Source organism: Tachysurus vachellii, chromosome 1 (genome assembly GCF_030014155.1).
Source record: "Tachysurus vachellii isolate PV-2020 chromosome 1, HZAU_Pvac_v1, whole genome shotgun sequence".
In the NCBI taxonomy this organism is placed as follows: Eukaryota; Metazoa; Chordata; class Actinopteri; order Siluriformes; family Bagridae; genus Tachysurus; species Tachysurus vachellii.
Genome location: NC_083460.1, coordinates 16,279,875 through 16,305,717, shown reverse-complemented (window position 1 = coordinate 16,305,717; position 25,843 = coordinate 16,279,875). Strand labels below are relative to the sequence as shown.

Below are 25,843 nucleotides of genomic sequence, written 5' to 3'. Positions count from 1 at the left end.
ATCAAAATGAATGTTGTATTCAGATTCCCAGAGGTGGGAGTAAGTCACACGTGCAAGTCACAAATAAGTCTCAAGTCATGAATGTCAAGTCAAAGTCAAGTCGAGTCTTTTTTAATTATTTGTCAAGCAAGTCTCAAGTCTCAAATTTGTGACTTAAGTCTGACTCGAGTCAATTCGAGTCCCCCACCGCTGAGTCATTTAACTCAAGTCCGAGTCAAGTCTCAAGTCATGAATGTCAAGTCAAAGTCAAGTCAAGTCTTTTTTTAATATTTGTCCAGCAAGTCTCAAGTCTCAAATTTGCGACTTAAGTCTGACTCGAGTCAAGTCATATGACTCAAGTCCCCCATCTCTGCAGATTCCAACGAGTAGCTTATCTTAGCAATGAGTACACTTAGTCTCTGAATTTCTTATTCATTAGCTTTAAAAAATAGCTAGCAAAAAGAATTCCAACAGTTTACCTACAAACATAAATTAATATCTTTCCTAAACTGTTGCAGGACATTAAAAATCCATTGCTATCTCTAAGCTCGGTCAGTATTTCCATTAGAAAAGCTTGCTCTAGAGATGTTTGTGTAACTGTAGTACAAGACGGGCAGTCAGGTTTAAAAAATGATGTATTAGCGGTTAAAATTTTCCCAACGAAAATAAAAGGAATTAACATTTTTCCAAAAATGGTAAATTTAAGAAGCCATGCAAAAAGACTAGCCTTTTTTATTTCAGATAAAAGTTTATAAATCAATCAATAAAAGTTAATTCCTCAAATGTATCAGTCATGAGATACTAATTAATGAAAACTGCCAAAGTGATATTAGATAGATAGATAGACAGACAGACAGACAGACAGACAGACAGACAGACAGACAGAGAGAGATAGATAGATAGATAGATAGATAGATAGATAGATAGATAGATAGATAGATAGATAGATAGAGAGATAGATAGATAGATAGATAGACATTGTTCATATAAAAGTTTTTGTTCATTAAATGTATTTTTATTTATATCTTCCTCTATATAACAATGCTTATACAGAAAGAAACAAGAATCCTCTGATGAATATATGAACCCTTTACAATGCAGTTATTATTAATTGCTGCCTCTAGCACTCAGCATCCTGTAAATAAGGAAATTAATTGAATATGTCCCTTGTGGCTATCAACATAACAAAAAATTCCAATGCTAAAAGTAATAATAATAATAAAGCTAACAAGCCTATTATGTATTTAGTGCATGAATTGCGTAGAGTTTGCATCGCAGACATACGAACGTTATATAAAGAATGGCTTTCGGCTGCTTTGTCTCACCAATCATTCCCATTGTGAAGTTTTATCGAGAACCGTGGCACATGGAAATGGACCGAAAGCACTTTGGCTCTTGCTTGCTCAGGACATTTCACAATAGAGGGGTGCACATTGTATTGTTCTGGTTAGATATAAATTCGAGGGTTAAATGTGGCACAGTGTCAGTTCGCCAACTGGAAACTGCTCCATCCTCTAAATCCACTGCTGTGACTAAGAACCTCACCATGGCCAGAGTGAGTACCAGAGTTTTAATGAAATATTTATAATTTGGGTCAAATTAATCCATGTTAAAGATGAATAAAAATAGACATTGACAGATATCCAGGTTATACGCACCTGAGAGTAAAATTCTGAAGCTGATTTTAGTCTTTTTGATATTTCAGCCTAGTATCAGGAGGATCACATATCATCTGATGGAACATCTAAAATTGCTCAAGCAAGTTTCCATCACAAGGTCAACTCCATCTCAATGCCCAACAGAATGGCATTGTAACTGACCCCCACCTGCAATGTTGCAGGTTGATTAGCTTCTTGACAAGGTTATGTCAGTGGCCTAGTTATCAGATGCTCACTTAAGAATATCAACCACAGGCCTGGCTCCAGTAACCCTATTCTGGCCAGGGTACTCTTAGACTTCTTTGTACCTTTCATATGGGTATTTAGTAGAATTTGACTTTGTTTGACTGTTCAAGGTCTCGATCCATGAAGGGCTTCTAACATTGCTAAAAAATAAAAAAATAAAAAAAATTAAAAAATGAGAGAAAATGTTTTACTCCAAAAAACAGATTATCTTCTACGAGGACAGGAACTTCACGGGCCGCTCCTATGAGTGCAGCAGCGACTGTTCGGACATGTCCTCCTACCTGAGCCGCTGCCACTCGTGCAGGGTGGAAAGCGGCTGCTGGATGGTGTACGATCGCCCCAACTTCATGGGAAACCAGTATTTCCTCAGGAGGGGCGAGTATGCCGACTACATGAGCATGTGGGGCTGGGGCAACAACTGGATCAGGTCCTGCCGCATGATCCCTATGGTATGCTAATCAACTTTGAAACATGACAAGTTCTCAACCTTTAGTAAATGAAAAATTCTCACATGGTTCTCTTCCGTTAAATAGTACAGGGGCTCGTACAGAATAAGGATGTACGAGAGGGAGAACTTCCTGGGGCAGATGATGGATGTGACTGATGACTGCGACTCCATCACGGATCGCTACCACTGGTCTGGTGGATGCCACTCGTGCCACGTCATGGAGGGGCACTGGCTTATGTACGAGCATCCTCACTACCGAGGCAGGATGTGGTACTTCAGGCCCGGAGAGTATCGCAGTTTCAGGGAGATGATGGGAATGAGCGGCATGAGGTTCATGAGCATGAGACGCATCGTGGATTCTTGGTATTAAACCAATGCAATTGTGCAAATACTGAATAAATCGTTTCAAAAAGAACTTACTTGTCTGTTTTCTGGTATTGTCCATATATGGTCCCTGTTCAAACATTTAAAAAGAGTATGTTCACTGCTTCTTTATATGGAGGAGTACCATTGTAGGTTTTTGGTGGCCATCTAAATTAGTATGATGGACCAGAGGCAAACCTTCACTGACTAATTGAGAACACATTCCTTTCCTTTTACCCTTATCTTCACCTGAGAAAGCACAGCGCCAGCTGACAGAAGTGGATGCACAGACAGATTGCAGACTGCTATGCAAGGTTGAAACGCTGAAGCTGGTTCTTGATGAGCTGTACGTCAGCCAAACAGTCTGGCTTCCATTTCTGAGAGAAAGAACTTGCTGCAGTTGGAGTAGTGACAATCCCACAGAGAAGAAGGAACTAGGCTGCCAAGTCTGACCCAAAGGAGTACTGGACGGCAGTGACATCTGGATTCATTGACTGGCAATGAAGACACATTACTCATCATAATGCTAAGTACAGTTATTCAAAAGTTTCTTAGCTATTTCCTGAAGAGAAATAATGCATCCACACAACTTTAAAGCAACTTCCAGTAAATTCACTGACAGAAGATAATCTGAGGAGCAAAAATGGACACTTAAGAGTGACACTTTCCCCATCTGTTTTAACAAACCGTACTCACATCCTTCTGCTCTGAAACAGTGTGTTACTCACTGTGAATGCGGATATTCCTGTCTTGCATAATTCTTTAAAAGGCTTAAAATCACATTCATTTATCAAACCTGCATCATATATCATTCCCATCCTCTTCATCATTCTCCTCCTTTGCCATATAAAAATCACTCATTATGTCCTTAATAGCCTGCCTACTGCATCTGCATTTTTAATACACTCATAATTGGCTTGTTTCCGCTGGGAGCTCGGTTTATCAAACACCAAGCTGAGGTGTGCTGCAAAGGCCTCCAATTGTTCCAGAATGCAGATGCGTTTTGTGGGTCATTAAGTAAATGAGTTTGAAGGATATCAATATTTTCGCACTAGACACACACACACACACACACACATGCATTTTAAACAAATTGGAGTCTAAGGCTGGAAATGTTGGTCGTGTTCCAGATACATTTTTATATTTCACAAAGTTCTTTAGAGGAAAGACAGAGACAAATGAAACCAGGTTACAATTATTATGTAATCTCTTTTTATTTTGATTAATGTTTGAACTTCTGCATGAGCTTCCACTGCAGATTTCTTCCTATGACACCTCAGTGTTTCCACCAACAATGAAACAGAACATTTAAATAACACCTTGTATGTCTTATGTTCTTCATAATTGCTAAACTATAAAATTCAGTCTTGTATAGAGTCTAGGTTTATATATTTTCTGATAGTTTTTTGTGGTTTCTGCAATTTCTGGGGAAAACAGTTTCATCAGGAGTTCTTTGTGAGGTTTATGGTTTAAAGGTGGGGTGTATGCTGTTTGAAAGTCAATGTTGACATTTGAAATCACCAAAACAAACACGCTCCTAACCCAAATGGGTGTCGCCCCTGTTTCGATAGCTCCGCCCCACACATACATACGTAACCCAGGCAACTATTATGGCGGAACCTGCTGGGGCAGCTGGCTGAGGGGATATTTTTATCAATAAATGAATACAATGAGTAACACTATGGTAATACAAATGTGTTTTTGTAGTACTGTGTGTTGTACCGTGAAAAGTTTAGCTCCGTTTCACGCAGAAGACGTTCAGTTCTCTCCAGCGCTGGAAAGCTGATCTTATATTAACACGTGTCCTGCTTCTTGTCTTATCGTAAGCCTTTCTTCGCTTTTCATTTTTATCCGCAATGTCAAGGTTTCAATCGCTTTCTGCTAATGTCAGACATGTGCACTAAACACTCTCTCCGCCGCATATTGAGAAGATACGCCCCTTTCTGCTCATTGGCTACACGTTTGTTTTGTTTTTCGGTCCGACTCAGTTTTCTGAAGCATTTTTCAAACAACGTACACCCCACCTTTAAGTGCTATTATTTTTTTGACCTGTATTGAGGGGTCATGTATGTAGAACCTTTAAAAGTTGATCCAGAGGGATGAAACCTTTTGTGGGAATAAACATATACAGTATGTAGGGTTTCTTTTTTAATCTGATCAGATATTCTAAATGGATACATATACGATTTTTTTTAAAACTTCTCAGAAATGTTCACAGTGCATCTGTTGAGACAAGAGTTGGACAAGTTTCCAAGAGTTTTTGTGTTTGCTGCAGCTCTGTACAATGCATTTATTCATTGGTTCATCCTTAGTAACTGCCTGTTCAGGGTTGCATTGGTTTCAATTAGGCTTGTTTAAAGGTGGGGTCTCTGTTGTTTGAAAGCCAATGTTGACATTTGAAATCACCAAAACTAACACGCCCCTAATCCAAATGGCTCCCACCCCTGTTTTGATAGCTCCTACCCCCAACTTACACCAGACAAGTATAACCCAAGTATAACCCAGACAACTATTATGGCGGAACCTGTTGGGGCAGCTGTCCAAGGGTATATTTTTATCAATAAATGAACTCAGTGAGTAATACTATGGTAATACAAATGTGTTTTTGTAGTACTGTGTGTTGTACCATAAAAGGCTTATCTCCGTTTCACGAGGAAGATGTTCAGTTCACTCCAGCGCTGGAAAGCTGATCCTATATTAACACGGGTCCTGCTTCTTGCCTTATCGTAAGCCTTTCTTCGCTTTCTTTCTTTGTTTTTATCCACCATGTCAATGTTAAAACCGCTTTCTGCTAATGTCACACATGCGCACTGAACACTCTCTCCACCCATATTGACAAGACACACCCCTTTCTGCTCATTGGCTACACATTAGTTTTGTTTTTGTTTTGTTTGGTGGTCCAACACAGTTTTTTGAAGCATTTCTCAAACAGCAGAGACCCCAACTTTAGGTTAGAACAAACCAACAAACCAAATTCAATATACGATGTGTGGTAAAATATCATTAACAGCTACCAACAGATATAATAACTGTGGGATTAAAAAAACAGACACTCATCAATGTAACTGAGGTCAAGGAATTCACACCACATTGAGATGATGGTATTTCTAAATTTGGGTTTAATCCAGTGGTTTTTTTGGAGCATCGTGGGAGGTTTCGTATTTATTTATGTATTCTCACTCACTCACTCACTCACTCATTTTCTGCCGCTTATCCAAACAGATAAAGTTAGAAATACAGGAAATACATGTCCAAACAGATTAGCCATGATAACCTTCACAGAATACTGTGTAGAACCACAACCTTTGTATAATCTATGTATTTTAGTTGTATTATTGCTGGCTGTAATCTGCTAATCACACAGAGCAGAGTTTCATATGCCACAGCACAACTTCCCTTTGGTTCATTGTTTAGTTTAGCTTTTAGTACCACAGTTTCCGAGCATGGGGTCCGGAAACCATTGACTGGGGGTCAATCTTTCTTTTTATTTCTTCTTTTTTTTTTGGTAACCTCAAGAACTAAAAGCAATTCAGGAAATAAAATCTATCCTAATTCTAACATCACTGTGCACACTTACATAATGTTAATATTCCTAAAATTAGATTAATTGTATTACAGTTTTTACCGAATTATAGTATTATAGTTTGCCCAAGGAAAGATGTAGAAGACAGTAGTGAGAGCAGCTCTGCTGTATGTGTTGGAGACTGTAGCAGTGAGGAAAAGACATGAGGCAGAGATGGAGGTAGCAGAGATGAGGATGTTGAGGTTCTCTTTAGGAGTGACGAGGATGGACAGGATTAGGAACGAGCACATAAGAGGGACAGTTCAGGTTGGCTGTTTTGGGGACAAGGACAGAGAGAATAGATTGAGATGGTTTGGACATGTACAGAGGAGGGAGATGGTTATGTTGGTAGAAGGATGTTGGAGATGGAGCTGTTAGGTAAGAGGTCAAGAAGAAGGAAAAAGTGGAGATGAAGGTAATTGGTGCGAGAAAAGAGGATGATGAGGATAGAGTTAGGTGGAAACAGATGATTCGCTGTGGTGACCCGAAAGTAGAAGAAGATAAAGAAGAAAAAGACGAAGTATTATAGTTTGTGCATTTGTATTATTAAAAAATAAACTGAACTGTATTTAAGGGGTCACTGTTGTTGTTGGTTTTTTTTTACAATTAAATCTCTCCAGAAAGTTTGAGAACCCATGATTTAATACCCCTCGAGCTAATAATCGCACACCTTTACCCAAGTCTAGCTTCAGACCTTCTTCTGCCCTCCTCATCTCTTCTCTTTTCACTCCAGTTCCCCTTTAAGGTCCTGATCTAATAAGACACTGGATGATGTGATTTAATCTACACTCATATTGTTAGCAGAAATCCCAACCCGGGATTAGAAAAACCACACACACACACATACACACACACACACACACACTTACAAATTTTACTTGTGGTTGAAATATAAAGCTTGACCTGTCTCTATGATGGTTTTGTTTCTCTTTTCTTTCACATATTACATGGTGAATCCCTTCAGCAATAATGGTGCTGCTAGGTTATGGCTGATTTCCATTTCTCATCTGCTGCTACTGAATACCGAGCAAGAATTTTCAAAGGAGAAGCTCAGATATAAAAGTGGCCAGGTTTTCTTGCGAGTGATCATAAACTTGCCATTTTAAAATCTTATGACTGCCAGAGGGTCTCGAGCAAGACCTTGAAATTCCATCTGCTGGGATCATATCCTGTGTCTCATTTTCAACGGACTTGAGCTAAGAGCAAGAAAATACATAAAAAAAAAAATAAATAAATAAAAAAAAAAAAAAATCAAGGCAAATAAATGTAAAGTTAAAATACTGTAGATGAGAAATTGTTCTGGAATTTTTTTATTCAATTCAGTGTATTTGTATGCTGCTTAAAATGTTTAAAATGTTATTAAAGTTTAAAATGAATTTACTATTGATCTCTAACATTTATCTCGGTGACGGTGGTGAGGAAAATCTCCCTAAGATGATATGAGGAAGAAACCTTAAGAGGAACCAGACTCAGAAGTGAACATCACCCTCATCTGGGTGACACTGGACAGGAAATAATGTCCATGTAAATAATGTCCTTTCTACAACAGTTTATAATCCAGTGGAATTATAGTTCCTGAGGAACTAACGGTCAGAGCAATTTCCGAGTTCACCACAAACCCAACACTAATTCCTTCCTGCCGAAGTCTTCAAATGATCGCTGATGACGACCTGACCATACAGCTGTCTGATGCAACAGTGGGTCAGAGAAGTTTCAGTGGTTTCAGCAATTGGAGCTGAAACACAAAGACTATGAAACATGAACGAGGCACCGTGAGCCTAGACAACAACATTTAATCAATGGATATCTCCGGTAGCGGTAACTCTGCTTCATGTTTTATTCCTTACACAGAAACAGTGGGATTGGAATTAATTGTACTGATTCAGTTGCTCATTTTTAAGTTGGATTGAAAATAATCCTTATAAATAAATTGACCAAGATAAGCGATAGAAATTGAAAGACATCGTTAACGTATAGCTGAAACGAAAGACTAAACTTCAGAGGATTTCGAGATCATTTCACAGTAAACAGTCCTGAAAGCAGTAATAGTTGTGGTTTATTTTTAGAAACGTGTTGTGTCGGCTATCGCGCTAATTGCTCTACCTCGCTAATGCGCCGGATACGACGAGCGCTGCTGTCTCTCAGTGGAAATGAGACACAAAATGAGTGTTAATTAGTGACCCTTTTACAAAGAATAGCACTCCAGCTCTTGTCTTGTCTGATCTCTGTCAGTGTGGGACTGAAGAAAAAAAAAACTATTTCTGAAATTTCTTTTTTTTTTAAAAAAGCAGCTGGAGGCACAAGAAAGAGAGTCACAAGGGCAAAAGGCTGGTGTGGTCTGTTTGCTGTCTGCCACCCTGTCGAATCTGCCCTTGAATTGTTAATTACTGACAGGCCCTTGAATGAGTGGGGAGTTTAATTGCACTCTTTGACCCTCGTTGATGGCGCATCCTTACACACTCACATCCATGCATTATCTCGCTCTCTGTCTCTGGTATGATGCCAGAAGCAGACACAATGCTATTTAACAGATAAATGAAGGCTCGATGTGGCAGCCTTAAATTGGCCAAGACGTGCATGATTGGCAAGAACGGTCCAGTCAATGGTGACACAGACAGCCTGGGAAGTACAAGTGTGTGTGTGTGTGTCCAACACCTCCTTTGAGAGTCTTTTCAAGTAAAGAGGCTGCAGGACTCAAGGACAGATGCTACAGATGGCGGCTCTGTGACAACCTTATAATGAAAAAATCGCAAAGTGAGGGTGTGAATAATACATACTGAGTAAAAAAAACATCTTGCATCATATATTACTAGAGATAGCACCAAGCCGATACACAGAATCGGTATAAAAAGAAATTTGGATGAAAATGGGGGGCAGGAGGTGTGTATGTGTGTGTGTGTGTGTGTGTGTGGGTGGGTGTAAATGGAAATACAGATAAAATGAAACTTGTTTTATTAAAAGAACAAAAAAATAGTTAGGAATATAATATAAATTCTTTGCCATTTATTATATCTATTATACTGTGATTATTTTTTGTGTGTGAAAGCAGCGTTTTTTTTTTTTTTTTTTATGTACATCATGTTTTTAGCTAAGGATTATTTCCAGTATCCTTTAATCGTTTCAATAAATAAATACATAAATAAATAAATAATCATCTGAATTTAGGAGCAGTATCAGAGACATGCTACAGAAAACATCTGCAGCATTGAATGCACTTCCCAACAAAGACAAATCCCACAGTAAACCCAAAATAAACAAAGTATGCTAATGTTCACTAGCGGGATTTCCAACAGTGTGATAGTAACACAATATGTACATCAGTATTACAGTGTAAAGATCTGTGTATCTTTATCCTTATCCGTATCTGTGTTGGTTTTTAATCAGATAACGCTACTGTATAATACAGACAACATCATTTACTCAATCAAGCTAATATAATCATGATATCACTGGAACTGAAACATTAGCTTATCTTTCAGACGATCCTTTCCATTAGCTGAGAGCTCTTCCGTTTGGCAGCTGACCTAACAGCAATAAATCGTGTACGATAAGGAGCTTATTTGCCGTACCTTAGAGTTTACCTGCCAGGAAACATAATTAGCCGAAGTGGCAGAATCTTCCAATTAAACGGCCCCATTAAAAAGACATTACATTAAGTCTCGCTTTGTTCCACGTGATCTGGGAAGTGCAATATTTAGCTTTCGATTACACATCATGGAAATGCTTCAAAATATTTAAGTACAAATGCTTTTTGTGATTGAACACAACACGGATTCACAACATCCGCTGCAGGAGGTGATTAATCTAATCACTTAAAAGTGCAGTAATTTTTAAAGAACATTTTATGCACTATAAAAATAGTGCATAGTAATAAATAAATAAATTTTAATATAATTTCAATACATTTCAATAAATAATAAATTTAATTTAGAGTACTGAAATGAAACCCCCTAAAACACCGGGAGAACTCACAAGCTCCACATACACACATACACACACACACACACACACACACACACACACATATATACACCAAACACATACAAACAAACACACACACAAACTCACAAACATACAGACACACATACAAACACACACACATATACAAACACATACACACATACAAACACACACACAAACATACAAACACACACACACACATACAAACAAACATACACATATACAAACACACACACACACAAACATACATACGCACAGACACACAAACACACACATGCAAAAATACATAAACACACAAACACACACACGCACAAACACTAACACATACAAACAAACATAGACACATACAAACACACACACAAACACACAAACATACATACACATAGACACACACAAACACACACACATGCAAACATACATAAACACATACAAACACATACAAACATACATACACACAAACACATACACACAAATACACACACACAAATACACACACATACAAACATACATAAACACATACAAACACGCACACACATACAAACATACATACACATATACACAAACACATACACACATACACACATTTACGCACACACACACACACACACACACACACACACACACACACAAGCATAAACAGACACACCTCAGTTAATACATATATATAATGTAACTGGAGATAAAATGTATGTTGCTCTGAATAAGTGTGTCTGCCAAATGCCATTAATGTAAACACACAGAGTGCAGAACTAGGAATCGAACCCTGGCAATGTGAGTCAAACCTATTAACACTAACCACACCAGACACATTGCAGTAGAAGAGATTCCTGGAATAATGGCTTGGAAAGTATTTTAAATTTATTATTCCAGAATAGTAAAACAATACGAGTAAAAGGCAGTGATTGAGATTAGTCAGATGTGCAACCTGATGGTTCTAATCATGCGTGACAATCAGGTGAAGAGATGCTGCCTACGTTTTAGCACCGCGAAGAGTACAGATGTAAGCGTGGGCTTGATGTGTGTTACAGTGTGTGTTCACATGACAGCTACGTTAACCTCCTGACTAAGGCAAGACACTGAGATCTGAGTCACCTTCGCTGAGAGCTGAGTCAGTATCACTGAGATGTGATCCAGGCACAAAAATGATTATCTAACACGTCAGATGGCCAAAAACTCCTCTGATATTAAATATCACTTACTGATATGCAGAAATATGCAGCTTGTCATGTTACCTAGAAAACTCATGGACTTACAAACCACTGACACTGGAGACTCCTTCCTTAAAAGTTAAACAAACATCTCCGTACAGAAACCATTCAAAACAAACAAATAAATCAATCAATTAAATACACATTTTTCTTTATTAAGTAGCAGCATAAGTTCACAATCAAATTCGTCTTCTAGTTGATTAAATTCTGTATAAATATCGTAAGTCTCTGTAGAAGTTGTTACTATAGAAATGATAATATACTTATATATATTTTTTCTATATTTTGTCAATTTATTTTTCCTTGTTCAGCTAATTCCAAATTCATTTCCATTCATTTTCTATTCAATTTTATTTAATGTTTCTTTTAAATTCCATTAAAAGTCAGACTTACAATTTGAATTTGAATAACATTAGAATGATCTGGCCAATCAGAAACAAGCATTCAGCCATGCTGCAGTATATAAATAATTACATACAGTCACACACTGAGGTATGATAATATATAAATCTTCTTCTTCTACAGTACTTTCGGCTTTTCCCGTTAGGGGTCACCACAGCGAATCATCAGTTCCCATATATCTCCTCTTTGTTCTTCCTCTTGACCTCTTACCTGCAGCTCCATCTCCAACACCCTTCTACCAACTTAATCATCTCCCTCCTCTGTACATGTCCAAACCATCTCAATCTGTCCTTTCTGTCCTTGTCCCCAAAACAGCCAACCTGAGCTGTCCCTCTGATATGTAGGTTCCTAATCCTGTCCATCCTCATCACTCCTAAAGAGAACCTCAACATCCTCATCTCTGCTACCTCCATCTCTGCCTCATGTCTTTTCCTCACTGCTACAGTCTCTAACACATACAGCAGAGCTGCTCTCACTACTGTCTCACTAGTGTCACTCCTGACACTTTTCTCCACCCAATCCAACACGCCTGCACTCGCCTCTTCACCTCTTTTCCACACGCCCCGTCACACTGGACGGTTGACTCCAAATACTTAAATTACTGCACCTTCTTCCCCTCAGCTCCCCTTAACCTCACTGTTCTACTTCCCTCCCTCTCGTACATACACATGTATTCTCTCTTACTAAGACTGACTTTCATTCTTCTTCTTTCCAGAGCAGACCTCCACCTTCCCAGGTGTTCCTCCACCTGCTCACGACTCTCACTACAGATTACAGCAGTACTGTATCTTTACATTGTGATCACTGTGTGGTTGAATTCTCGAGACTGGACTGAAGGTATTACTTCATCTTCCTTACTGCATTTCCAAAACTATTATTTTAGCAGAATTTATAACGTATGATTTTTTACCTAATGCATTCGGTGTACGCTTGGTCCAACGTGACGGTTTGATGTTACACTGAAAGGTTATTTGGATTCCTGCTACTGAATAATGAATCTTGTCATATGCATTTTTCATACTGAGTATATGAATTGTGCCTTTAGCCAAATATGAGTTATAACTTTAGGAGGACTCATTAATAACAGTGATATTGTACTGACTGGCTTCATCTATTACAAAAAGTCTGTTTGGACCACATTTACTTACTCCAATTAGAAAAAAAATTGTTTGTACTGTAAGGCTGTACTTCAATAAAGACTGATTTCACAATTTATTTCATTTTATTTTACTTTGCTATTAATTTAAATTTCTGTATATTCAACACATTATCTTGAGAACATAAATAATGAGATAATGGTTAGCTTAGAAACTAGAACATTTTCAGACTTTGGTGGTGGCTCAAGTGGTTAAGGCTTTAGGTTGTTGATCAGAAGATCCGGGTTCAAGTCCCAGCACTGCCATGCAGCTCCCATTGGGCCCTTGAGCAAGGCCCTTAACTCTCTCTGTTCCATGTGATCACTGTATCATGTCTGACCCCAACCTCTAAAGTTGGGATATGTGAGGAAAGAATTTCCCTGTGCTGTAATAGATACGTGACAATCAAAGGCTGTTTTCTTTCTTAAGTAGATTATTTTTTTCTTTTTACAAACCCTCTAGCTTAATTCGGCTTGTTCGAGAAAAAAAAACAGTCAGACAAAACGAAAACAACGAATGACAAAACAACAAACATAATGTTTTAAAGTTGACTTGTGATTTGTCTCATTGTCTCAGCTTCAAAACAAATATGTCTCATCTGTTCAGACTCCATGTTGCTAACCTTAATGCGTTTCTATAAACATTTACAAGGTCTTATTTAACACATTTAAACCTTAAAACGTAACCGATGTCACAATTCCGTCATGTTAGATAATTAGTTAAATTATATATTGCTGGAGGTTTATAATTTTCTGTTGAACACCAAAGGTTGAGTAGGTTAAACACCAACTCAAGCTTTATATGATTTGATTGATTTTTGGAATTGATTGAAGCAGGTTTTCTAGTGCAGGATTTGCAAAAGATCTTTTAGATCACACTTGGCTTATACACTCACTCACTTCAATGATTCATTCAAAAAAGATTCACTTGTGGAGGTCATTGTGATTGTCGCAATCAGCTCACTAATTCTGTACTCAGGGCACTGATCAGTGAGTCAGGCAATTTACAGTAAATGCTGTCACCATCTCTCTCTCTCTCTCTCTCTCTCTCGCTTTCTTACTTTCTCTCTCTCTCTCTCTCTCTCTCTCTCTTCTTACTTTCTCTCTTCTCTCTCTCTGTTCTTACTTTTTCTCTCTCTCTTCTTACTTTCTCTCTCTCTCCTTGCTTTCTCTCTCACTCTCTCTCTGTTCTTACTTTCTCTCTCTCTCTCTCGCTCTCTCTCTCTGTTCTTACTTTTTCTCTCTCTCCTCTCTCTCTCTCTCTCTCTGTTCTTACTTTCTCTCTCTCTTCTCTCTCTCTCTCTCTTCTTACTTTCTCTCTCCCTCCTTACTCTCTCTCTCTTTATTACTTTCTCTCTTTCTCTCAATTGCAAAATCCTTCCAGTGAAAGGACGTGTGTTCACTAAAAACCAGGGTATGTTTTTGACATGATATTTTTCAGATGGAAAAAAAATCAATCTTTGTAGTCTCTTAACTGATTACTTTCTTTACTATTTTTAAATGACTCATTATTTGCCATTGTACGTAGAGTTTGAGTTGTTTAAACCCTTAAAAAAATCCACTAGCTAGCTTACGATCCTGCTTAAACTACAATGACAGAAATATGTATAATTAAGCTAGCAAATTGTCTATGACGTATAAAACTTAAATATTTTAGATGTTTGGGTTTTTACAGTGACTGAGATGAAATTGCATCCCAATGTATAGTGAGCCAGGATCCTTACCAGTGTCCGAACTTTTGTACACGATATACTGATTCACTACATAGGAATCTTGCTAAATGTCTGATGAACTGTGAGAACGCTGTTAAATTTTTATTGACTCAATATTCTGGTGTTAAAAATGGCCTGGTATTTCTGTGGACTGATTTGTCATTTCAGTTCGTTACATTCGTTAGGAAAAAAAAATCAAGTACTATGTAATAAAGTCAGTAACATATAGTGTAAGAATACAGCACATTTAAGGATGGCTTTTAAGATGCAGCTCACTTAACTGTACATTCAGATTGAATGCAGCCTTCACTGTTAGTTATCTCTGGATAAAAAAGCCTTGGAGAATGAATACATGCAATTGTAAATGTCTTCAGAAGCAAACCAGAGAAGCAGATGAAAACGTCAGGGTGCCTCATGTACCAGTATTATCCTTTCAAATGGTCTAAATAAGAAATTCAGCCCACTGATGATTTTCAGCCTCAGAATAAACTCAATTCTGAATGGAGATAGCAGCTTCCGACTCGTTTTCCTTTTAGAAATTCCATCACAAATCTCTTTAAACCCACTGTTGAAAAGTGAAGAATCTTCTTCACATGGAAATCCCATGCGGGATTTTTAAGCTTTGGTGGGGATGAAAGCAGGCAAGGCCGTCCGATCTTTCTAATCAAACGTTGAACGATATAACCTGTGTGGGTGTGTGTATGTGTGTATGTGTGTGTGTGTGTGTGTGTGTGTGTGTGGGTGGGTGGGGGTGGGGGTGGTGGGTTGGGTTTGTGTGGGTGTGTGTGTTTCTCTGATGACTTTGAGGATTGTCTCATTTTAAATTCCAGGAACCAGATCAATGACGTGCAGATAAGAAATCATTATAAATCTTGAAGGTGTACCTGTTCAAAGAACTCATCCATGAAGCCTTTCTCCATGCCCACTGCCACCTCCTCCTCTTCTTCAGTGTCCTTACCCTGAGAGACAAATAACATCCAATTAACATTAGCTCTTAATGTCAATGTAAACGAGCTTCTCGGGATCTTTTAACACAAGTTATGACTTTACGGTGCAGGATTTATTTCTCTACAGATTAATTACTCATGCTATTTATAGCCAGCTTATTTTTAGGCAACTCCAGTTATGAAATGCATTACATCAAGCTTCTTTTTCTACTCATGAGACTTACAAGTGTAAAGAAAAGAGGCTTGAAACTCGCAGTCCTATTAACTTTAGTTAGTTTGGACACCTAGTGGTCAGAATTGGAACTACAACAAGCACCACTAGAGGTCCATTGGAACAGGATCAATGCTGCCCCATGCTCCTTCTGTGAACATTTGCAGTGAAGGAGGATCACTGAACATGACAATTAATAAATCCGTTGCCAGATTTATAATTTTTGCAGCATATCAGCTGACCTTAAAAGGCCTAATGTACAAAACAATTTCTACTCTATGATACATTATGTTGCAGAGATTTGAAGAAGAAAATGGAATGCCTGTGGTTCACGATGACCTTGTTTTGAAATGATTTGCTTGCTCTTTTCAGGTCTTTTTCAAGATTTTAAAAATGTTCTGTAGTCAAAAAGATCAAAAAGTCACTATCTAATAGTTGAGTAAAGTGGGAGAGATTTATTATAATATTTATAATAATATATACTACAATTACAGAAAACTTCAGACAGTCCAAATGGCTTTATAACTGAAGTAATCATCCACGATTAAGTCTATGAAGATCCTCTTTTTTTTGTCAGTTTTTCTTCTTTCTTTTTTTGATTTGAAGATGTTGTACTGAATTGTAATGTAATACGATTGGAAATGCTGTGAATAGAAAACTTTGAAATCAACTTTCTTGTGGTTCCTTGTTCTATTTGATTCATATAATAGAAATGATAATGTCATTCCTATGTGTAGTGTCTCTGATGTTGGCAGAGATGGCACCCTCAGATGTTGTGTGTTATTGGCTTATTGTGATTATTTATGTAATTATGTAACCTTGTTCTGCTCTTATAAATTTTACTGGCTCTGGAGATGATAGCAGTCTGAGACCATTTCATGATAGCCCATTCCTCCAGTTGAGATTACCTGGAAGGTCGACCTAACAAGAAAGAAGTCCAGTTGACGTGACTCAACCTTCCCACTCTTAATAATATTTCTGTTTAAATCTCTATCTTAAAATGTCCGTAACACCCTTCACCACACAAATCTCTACTTTGTTTTGGTTCTAAAGTTCTCATTTGTGCTTCACATAGAAGAACACATAAAATGAGCTGCGGTTAAGCTCTATTCATGAAAAGTCATGGATTGTGAGTCATTACAATCGTGCTCTGCATTGATTAGCACAGCGGGTCAAGTTATTAGCAGCCTGTTATTCAATCAAGACCCTGCGAGAGCAACAAGCACAAAACCTGATAGGAATGCTGTTTTTTTCTGTGTTGTTTTTTTTGAGTATCTAATTCCGTTCCCTGGACATTTCACTTAGTCCAGAATAATAGGTATTAAGATTTGAGTTTCGAACTCACTTTGAAAAATCAGACAAATGTCACAGGTTAATAATAGCATGATACATTTGTATACTTTTGTGACACACGTTGGTTTTCTTTTTCTTTTCTTTTTTTGATGCTTCATTATGCAGGAGGGCAGAAATGTAACTTTATTCAGAAAGAAGGAGATAAATAAAAAAATACATAGAATTAAATTACTATAGAAAAATACTGATATTGAAATTACTAAAATGTCATTTGCAGACAGAAAGACTGCACAATGCTACCTGAGATAAATGAACCTAAATGAAGTAAAGACAAATAGCCGATATTATCTATTATCTATTAGCTAGATATTAAAACAATAGATATATAAGCCTAAGAATCAGTGAATGGTGGCAACCAATTAAAACAGATATACACTAATGGAAATATTATATATGCATATTACAGAGATGTCTGATTGGGAACATCAACCTTGACCATAGCATTATTAATAAAAAATGTTAGTTTAGGTATGTAGAACTTCTTTAGTGTACTAGAAGTTACCCATTTTGGAGACAAATTAAAACCTGAAATGGTGTCTGGTTTTCTTACATCCACCAAACAAACACGGAAGTATCACTCGGCACTAACTGCATAAATTAGTGATCAAATGTATTTTGTTGCAGCTCACATTCCACCAATTCTTTCTGTATTAAGTTACAAAACTCAATTACATCTCAGCCATGAGTAAACATGCTTAGATGAGAACTGCAATTAAGACATATTACAGAGTTATCAATGATAATCCTCATGTTTTTCAGTATAAGTCTCTCATGGATCTGTTTTCAATAAGCCAACTTGTACCCTTTCAGTACAGCTATACTGAGCAATACAGTTAATGGTTTCTAATTATATTTAATTACAATTCTGCAAAACAATGACACTGCATCATCTCAGACTAGTACAGAAAACGAGAGAAATTATGGAAGCTCAAATTAATGTTGTTTGAATAGCCAGTTTCTAACATATGTGTTTGTTACCTATAGTACAGCCTTGAGGTATACCTCTTCTAATTATACACTTTTGCTCCTTATTAGACTAATTCAACAGCACCATTGCCTTCCTCTCCTTATTTAGGACATGTAGAATAGCAGCTCAGAGACAGACTTCAGTCTTCTTCCCTCTTGTATATACAGCAGCCCAGGGAAGAGCAACTCTCTACCAGGAGCCAATTAGAAACATGTCTCACTCATCAATTTTTGCCCACTAGAAACCTCTTTCTCACTTGGAGCAAGGTCAAACAGCCAGGTCCAACAAAAGGGTCTCGGTTCAACTACACATCTCACTCCAGAGCAGATTAGATGATGAAAATGTCCTGGCAAAAAAATAAAAAATACAACATAAAGGTGAACCATTGGGAAAAGAAAACCTTATGGGCAGTGTGAACAAAAGTAAAAGCTTTATGATCCGAACATGAAGTAAGGTCAAACAGCCAGGTCCAGCAGAAACTCCAAGACCTTATACCTTCCACTACTCTGAATCCTAGTCGATGAAACAATTATGGAAAAAGAAGTCTGTACAACGAAGAAAGTACTCAGCATTTCAAAACAACTGAGAGTAGACACAAGGGAACAGAGTATTCCTCGAAACCAACAATGAATATAATTTAAAAAAAGAACACATAATATGGGAAAATATACTCAGCAAATCATTGCTATGGCAAGAAAGTATTGATGTAGCTGGTAAAGAGGTCGTTTTTATCCCTTGGAGATTTCTTTGACCACAGCAGGTTCACATTTAGTTCATATTTCAGATACTATTGTCAATTCCTTCCTACTTTCTTGAACCCAGAGGAAATTTAAGAGCTACACAAAACATAAACCATGATAGGTGAAATCATTGTTTCAGTGCCACCTCCATAAAGATGGAAGATTAATGGCTCGGTGGTGATATTTAGCTTGATTTTGCATTTTTTTAGGCTACCCGGGATCCGTGTAAACATTCCTCATGTACACCTTGCCTTTAAAATCAATATTTATGCAGGGAAAATTCAGTTTTGGGATAGAAAATGCAGACTACAGATCACATTTTTTCTTATGCTGTCAAACACAGTGTGATGTGTGATGTAACATAAAAGGAAATAGAAGAAGCCTTTATTTTTGTCACATATACATCACAGCATAGCGAAATTCTTTCTTCAAATATCCCAACTTTGGGATCAGAGGTTGGGATCAGAGTCACTGGCTATGATCGATTCATCACAAAGGACATTTTACTAAGTCAAATCTAGCTTAAAACTGTGGTTTGGAATCACGAGAGAGCAGAGAGCAGATATGTGCAATGTGTAATGTTCTTTTAATGTCGTATAACATCACTGCAAGCTCCAGCACCTTCCTGATGTAAAAGTTGGGAAGTGATCACTCCATGTTCACTTGAGTGCACTATGGAATTAATGATGAAATATAGCAAAAAATCTTCAATAAGAGCACAACAGATAGAAAGAGAGAGGCAATACAAGTGCTGAATGCTTCTCTGGTCCTCTCCTCCCCATCTGCTCTCTTCCATCCACCTACGTTCTTCTCTTGTCCTTTGTCATCTCTCTCCGCCCTTCTTTTCATGCTTCTCAGTTTGGCTTGCTTTCTCTCTGGCCATCTCTCTCTCTTACCCTCTTTCTCTCATTCTCGTTCTCTCTCTCTCTCTCTCCCTCTCTCTCTCACACACACTCTCTCTCTCACCAGCAGACAATAGGGAGGAGGATTGAGCTCAATCCGAGTCTCATTACAGCAGACGGCCCACACAACATGGACCGAGTTACCTGTGGCTGCCTCCTGCTCACTGCTACACTTGTTATTTTTTCCTTCATTCACATCCTACGTTATTTTCAGTCTTTTCATATAGGCTATGTTGCCAGTTTATCCCCTTAGTCTTTATGGTGTTATTACTTGTGTAATAACCAATTACACAATGCTAGAATAGATGCTAACGTTTCTATGCTGTCTTAATTTGACTTGTTATTTACTTACTATTTTATTGGTCGTAAAATTCTTACAATATTGTGTGTGTGTGTTTGTGTGTGTGTGTTTTATTTAAATACACTGACTCTATCTTGTAACCTGAGCATGCATCCCATTTGAGACATAATCATAATATGTCATAAACTTTATGCCTCAGAGTTTTTTTTGGAACTTTTAATAAATTGAATTTCATCTAGTAGTCTTTGTAAAAACAGAAATACTTATGAAAATCCTGATGGTCTACTTTCATATGAGCTTCATATTAACATGACTTATTTGACATTTAATACTGAACATAAATACAACGAAACAGGCTGAAATTATAAATTTATTTTGGACACTGGTATATATAAAGAGCTACAATTTCATCACTGTCGTTGTGGTCCGTTTGGAAGACATGGTCTTGGAAAGCTGATAAATTCATAATGCTACACGATAGTCTTGGGTGGATTTTTTTATTTAATTGTGCGTATCCTGCTCAGTTAAGTTAATTCAATCATTGTGTTTATCATCAGACGGGAATTCTGGAAAGTTTACAAATCGCACTGGACAGAAGTGTTGACCGTAACTGAGCTGAACATTTTAAGCGGTTGTGAGAATAAAATCTAATATCAGCACATATCCAGGTGAAAGCGTAACACCACGCATGCCCTTCCACACTCAGCTAGCTCACTTTGCTCATGTAATCTTGTTGCCCAGGGAAACAGGGAATTATTTTCCCCGCTGGAGCAACTCTGGCTCAGTCTGAGAGGAAAATGTCATTAAGCCTGCAGTGGCCTGTAATGACAGATAGCAGGCAAGGAGAGAGTGATGCGCTGTCACCTCTCATTCCTCTCTCTCCCTCTGGGTTTAATACGTAGTGTTTTGCAAACCGGCCCCAAAGTGTGTGGCGACACAAATCCAATTACACCACGCTGACGCTCTTGTTGTCTTGTTGGAAAAAAGGAAAGACCACCGACTGTGGCATTTGCATCTTCATCAATCAACACTCCGGCATGTAGAGTCTCTCGCACGGGCGGTAGAGAAACCGACACCCTCCGTATCACACCCTGACGTCTGGCCTCGCATGACTCTCTCGAATACTGCACAGGTTTCTGGAGACCTATGAAACAAATCAGCATTTCTACCTGATTAGTGTTTTAGAATCTTTTCACATACAAAGTGTTTAGTCCATTTGGATTGAATGATTTAACACTTTTTAACTCCCAGTGCCCAAAAATTGGACAGCAAACTATATTTGCGCCTGTTTTGTTGTGTCCATTTCAGCATTGAACAACAGGCTTTAAAAATTTGGAAAATCTGTTTTCATTGCGTAATAGGGGGAAATATATTCACACTATTTCTGAGACACTCTAAGTGTTTGTTTTTACATTTACATTTATGGCATTTGGCAGAAGCCCTTATCCAGAGTGAATACATTTATCTCATTTATACAGATTAGCAATTGAGGGTTAAGGGCCTTGCTCAGGGGCCCAGGAGTGGCAGCTTGGTGGCCCGGGGATTCAAACTCACAACCTTCCGAGCAGTAGTCCAACACCTTAACCAATGAGCAAACACTTCCCCTGTTGATTAAGTCGTTAATAACCTATTCATAAGTATCTAAATAACTTGTTCAAATATATCTAAAATTTTAAGGTGTTATTTAGATTTACCAGACTCCTTTATCCAGAGTGACTTACATTTTATTTCAATTTATACAACTGAGCGTTAAGGGCCTTGCTCAGGGGCCCAGCAGTGGCAGCTTGATGGACCTGGGATTCAAACTCATGACCCTCTGATCAGTAATCCAATGCCTTAACCACTAGGCTACCACATCCCCTGAATCATCACCCATACACCATCGACCTGAATCAGACTGACTCAGACTTGCGACTTGCCATCAAACAGTTCATTTCTTTATACCGAACACAAACGTCCGTTAAAGCTTAATGTCGGCGTTTACGGTCCTAAATTCTGCTAGGATAAGATTTTCGCTTGTTTTGTTTTTAACTTGATGTCTAGCCAAAAAGGGAACAAACTAAAAGTTCGATTTTAATCCGACTCACACTCAAAAAACAGACCGGAAGAACCATTCAAATCCTAGCAATATTATATCATATTCTATTTTATTCTATGAAATTATAATGAAAAATATTACAGATACTATTGTTCAAAATAAATGCTGTATTCCAATACTGACCTAGATCACTGCCCTACTTCTTCCTGAACGTAAATTTCCTCTTAATCCTAAATCAATGATTATATACTTCAGTATTAACAAATCTGTCACGCTAAAAACATCGCTGCATGAGACGAGTCCTTGACCATTAGCAGTCAGCAACTTTGATGTGTCTGTACTTAGAGCTTGAAAGCTCTTTGTTTTAAGGTGATGGATGACAAATTAATTTTACGTCTGCAGCTTCCTAATAAAACTAATAAAATTTTGTTTAGGACTATTTCCGGTCTTCCAGAAGCTTTTTTTTTTTTTTGATGGTTTTCGTCAAAAAATGCTTGATTTTGTTTTCAAAAATGTTCTTGCCCACTTGAAAGATTGTCTGAAGAACGTTTATCTTTCTGTTCACCCTTGTTTTCGACACAATCATGCTTTAAAATGATATCCTAAGAACGGTCATTTAATTTAAACCCAAATCTACTGTTATATATCTTGATTATTTATCTCAAATGTTTAATTTGTCACCGAAAAGATGTTATCCTTCAGTCTGTTAGAGAACATTTTTAGGATCATTTTTAAACCAGTAATAATCTTAGGACCTATTAAAATAGCTAAATTTAAAACAGTGACCCTTCAAATGCAGGTTTGTCTAAAGCTCAAATCTTGAGTACACTGAATAGTGAATCCAAGCAAAGACTGTTTTTTTTTTTTTAAATCCAACTCCATCTGGTCTGTGGAGTTTTACGACACAAATGTGGATCTCTCCTGCAATTTTCTACTTGGCAGAAACAAAAAGAACTCTTTATGAGGCTCCCAATGCAGTATCTTGAGGATAATCACCAATCTGGTTATCAGAGGCAGGACAGACAGACAGGTCCTACTGCCTAGTTTGTGAGTCAAAATTTTACCCTTGGGTTAATGAGCAATGAATGGTCAATAAAACCCTGTCTTTTCGGCTTAGAACAATGTTTTAGCTCTCGATTTATACAAACGTTCAAAACTCGGCCGAAGAAAAACATTTTATTAATGTATTTCGTGACTAAGGTTGTGTAATTAATACAATGCCTAGTATAAGTGTTCACCTACTTTAACCTTTCACCAGTTTGTAGACCAGTTGGAACTAAAATGGACTTAATGCGATTATACATCAGAATGTACAAAGAAAAAACAAACGAAAGTTACCACTGTGTAGCTATTTACCTCTAGTCATTGTGGTGGATGCTCCACATATCGAGTTTACATCAATGGGAGTAAATACTTATGCAATCGAAAAATTTCTTTGTTAAATTTTTCCTCACACTTTTATCCAGAGCAGCTTATATTTTTATCTGAGGGTTAAGGGCCTTGCTCAGGGGCCCAGTAGGGGCAGATTGGTGGACCTGGATGGGATTCTAACAAACAGCCTTCCAATCATTAGTTCAACACCTTAACTACTAGGCTACCATATCCCACAACCTGATGTGGTTAAGGCTCTGGCTTGTTGATCAGCAGATCAGGGATCAAAACCCAGCATTGGGAAGCTGCCAATTTTGGGCCCCTGAGCAAGGCCCGTAACCCTCTCTGCTTCAAGAGTGCTGTATCATGTCTGACCCTGTGCTCTGAACCGAACTTCCAAAGTTGGGATATGTAAAGAAAGAGTTTCACTGTTCTATAATGTATATCTGACAAAATAATGGCTTTTATTCTATTCTTCTTATACTGAGAACATTTCTATACTTGGAAAATAGGAAAGTTACTACCGAAAACATTCTTAAAAAAAACCTCAAGAAGAAACTATCTGAGCCACAATCAAATCAATTTAAGGCTCATTTTGTGAAATTTGATTTCCCCGGCCATCGGATTATGATTCATAATGTTAAATCACGCAGGCCTTCAAAACTAAAGCATGGGGAAACAATACCACCAGGTTTAGTAAGACATGAGTCACCTAATTGCATGCATTAGTGTAAAAGTGTATCGCTGCTCGCTGTGAGAGACCTGCTCAAGCCCAGAAGGCCAGACAGCATCAGGTGGCTGCAAATGAAGGGCCTCGACTTCACACAGACGAGCATCTGTAGAAAAAATAAATCAAACAGCCAAGCTTATTGAAAAGGAGTGTGTGGGTGTGTTACAATGGTGTAAAACACTACACCTCACACCATGAGCTAGGGTTTGGCCATGAATGCTGCAAATGATTTCACTCCAGACATGGGCTCCTTTAAAGCAAGAAATCCACACATGTAGAAATCACATCAGTGCACTGATTAATTATCTTTAAGGAGAGATATGACTGCAGATGTCTGTTGTTCTCAACAACCAGTTGCTGAACATCACAATTTCTCAAAATCCAATCACTGAGTACTAGGGCTGGGCGATAAAACGATAACGATATGTATCGCGATAGACACGTGATCCATAGTGATAAAAAATGTGCTCGATAAAACGTTCAATACATTTATTCTTCGTCGGAAGAAAACAGAGGTTGCAAAGCAAGTTTGGTTGCATTAACAAAGGCACCCGCTCTCTGGTAACCTAGCAACGTAGGGAGTGACACGCTAACAGCCTATCATGTAACAGTATCAAGTTTGGTTGCGCCATATCGTTGTCTTGTGTTGGTGCTGGATTCCTCTTCAGTAACCGGCGACTGATAAGCAGAAAATGAGCCGCAGCAAGCGAGGAAATTGTAAATAAAAGAGGAAAAGTCAGCTCGCCAGTATGGCAGTTTTTTGGATATTATAACTAGGGCTGAAACGATTCCTCAAGTAACTCGATTACAAAAATTATTTGAGGCAAATTCCTCTGCCTCGAAGCCTCTTTTAATTCCTTTTAAAACTCACATCACGTTCTTGTACAATTATTTTGTGTGTGTGTGACAACGCGCTTGCGTAAAAGCGGTAGGAGAAGCGAGGAGTTAGCGGTCTTTTGAGTTGAGGCTGCGGGCGTGTGCGGGCTGCAAAATGGAAGGGCGGAAACTTAACAATGTCAATGAGCAAAGAGAAGAAACAAACAGGAGAAAACGACAGAAAATGTCCAAGGTTTGGGATACCAGAGCGCCTGTTTTCAGCAGTAGGATACATTGCTTCAAACCGCAGGGCAAGCCTCAGTTCTGAGCATGTTGATATGTTTACCTTTCTTCATTACAATCACATGCTCCTTTAAAGACTTTTAAAGCACACACACAATGAGAGAGACTTTTACATTCTGATTAATATATATGCTTAAAGCACTTGGTGTGAAACCATGCATGGTCTCTAGGTCCAAGTTTTCACAAAGCTTTCTAAATTAGACAGTAAAGGCTTATGTTATGCCTGAGCTGTAGATTTAGAATCTTTTAGTTCTGAAAGTTAAGCTGCATGACTTAAAGGCAGTATTTTTGTATTATTAGTACTATTTATTTTAATGTATGCCTTAGTTTTGATACTTTAAATAAGTAATTCCAAAAAAAATTTTTTTTTTGTTTTTGCATCTCAGAAAAGGGTTAATTTAAAACCCAGAATGTTTGGCACTTAAATGTACTTAATTCTTCTCAGTCAACTTTGTCATTGTTCACAGTACAAGTACAGACAGAGAAACAAT

General features: G+C 37.9%; 2 protein-coding genes across 4 annotated transcripts in view; one reads left to right on the top strand and one right to left on the bottom strand.

The window, feature by feature from the left end:
• LOC132848764 (syntaxin-1A) overlaps positions 1-25,843 on the bottom strand; it is a 90,761-nt gene that overhangs the window by 58,306 nt on the left and 6,612 nt on the right. For all 3 annotated transcript variants that reach the window (XM_060874747.1, XM_060874757.1, XM_060874765.1), the window contains exon 2: positions 15,558-15,632. In XM_060874747.1, coding sequence (XP_060730730.1) covers positions 15,558-15,632 — 75 coding nt within the window. The remainder of the gene's footprint in view (positions 1-15,557; positions 15,633-25,843) is intronic.
• Positions 1,526-2,701, top strand: LOC132848778 (gamma-crystallin M2-like). Its single transcript, XM_060874778.1, has 3 exons — positions 1,526-1,546; positions 2,087-2,332; positions 2,417-2,701. The coding sequence occupies exons 1-3, from the start codon at positions 1,526-1,528 to the stop codon at positions 2,699-2,701; spliced, it is 552 nt and encodes a 183-aa protein (XP_060730761.1).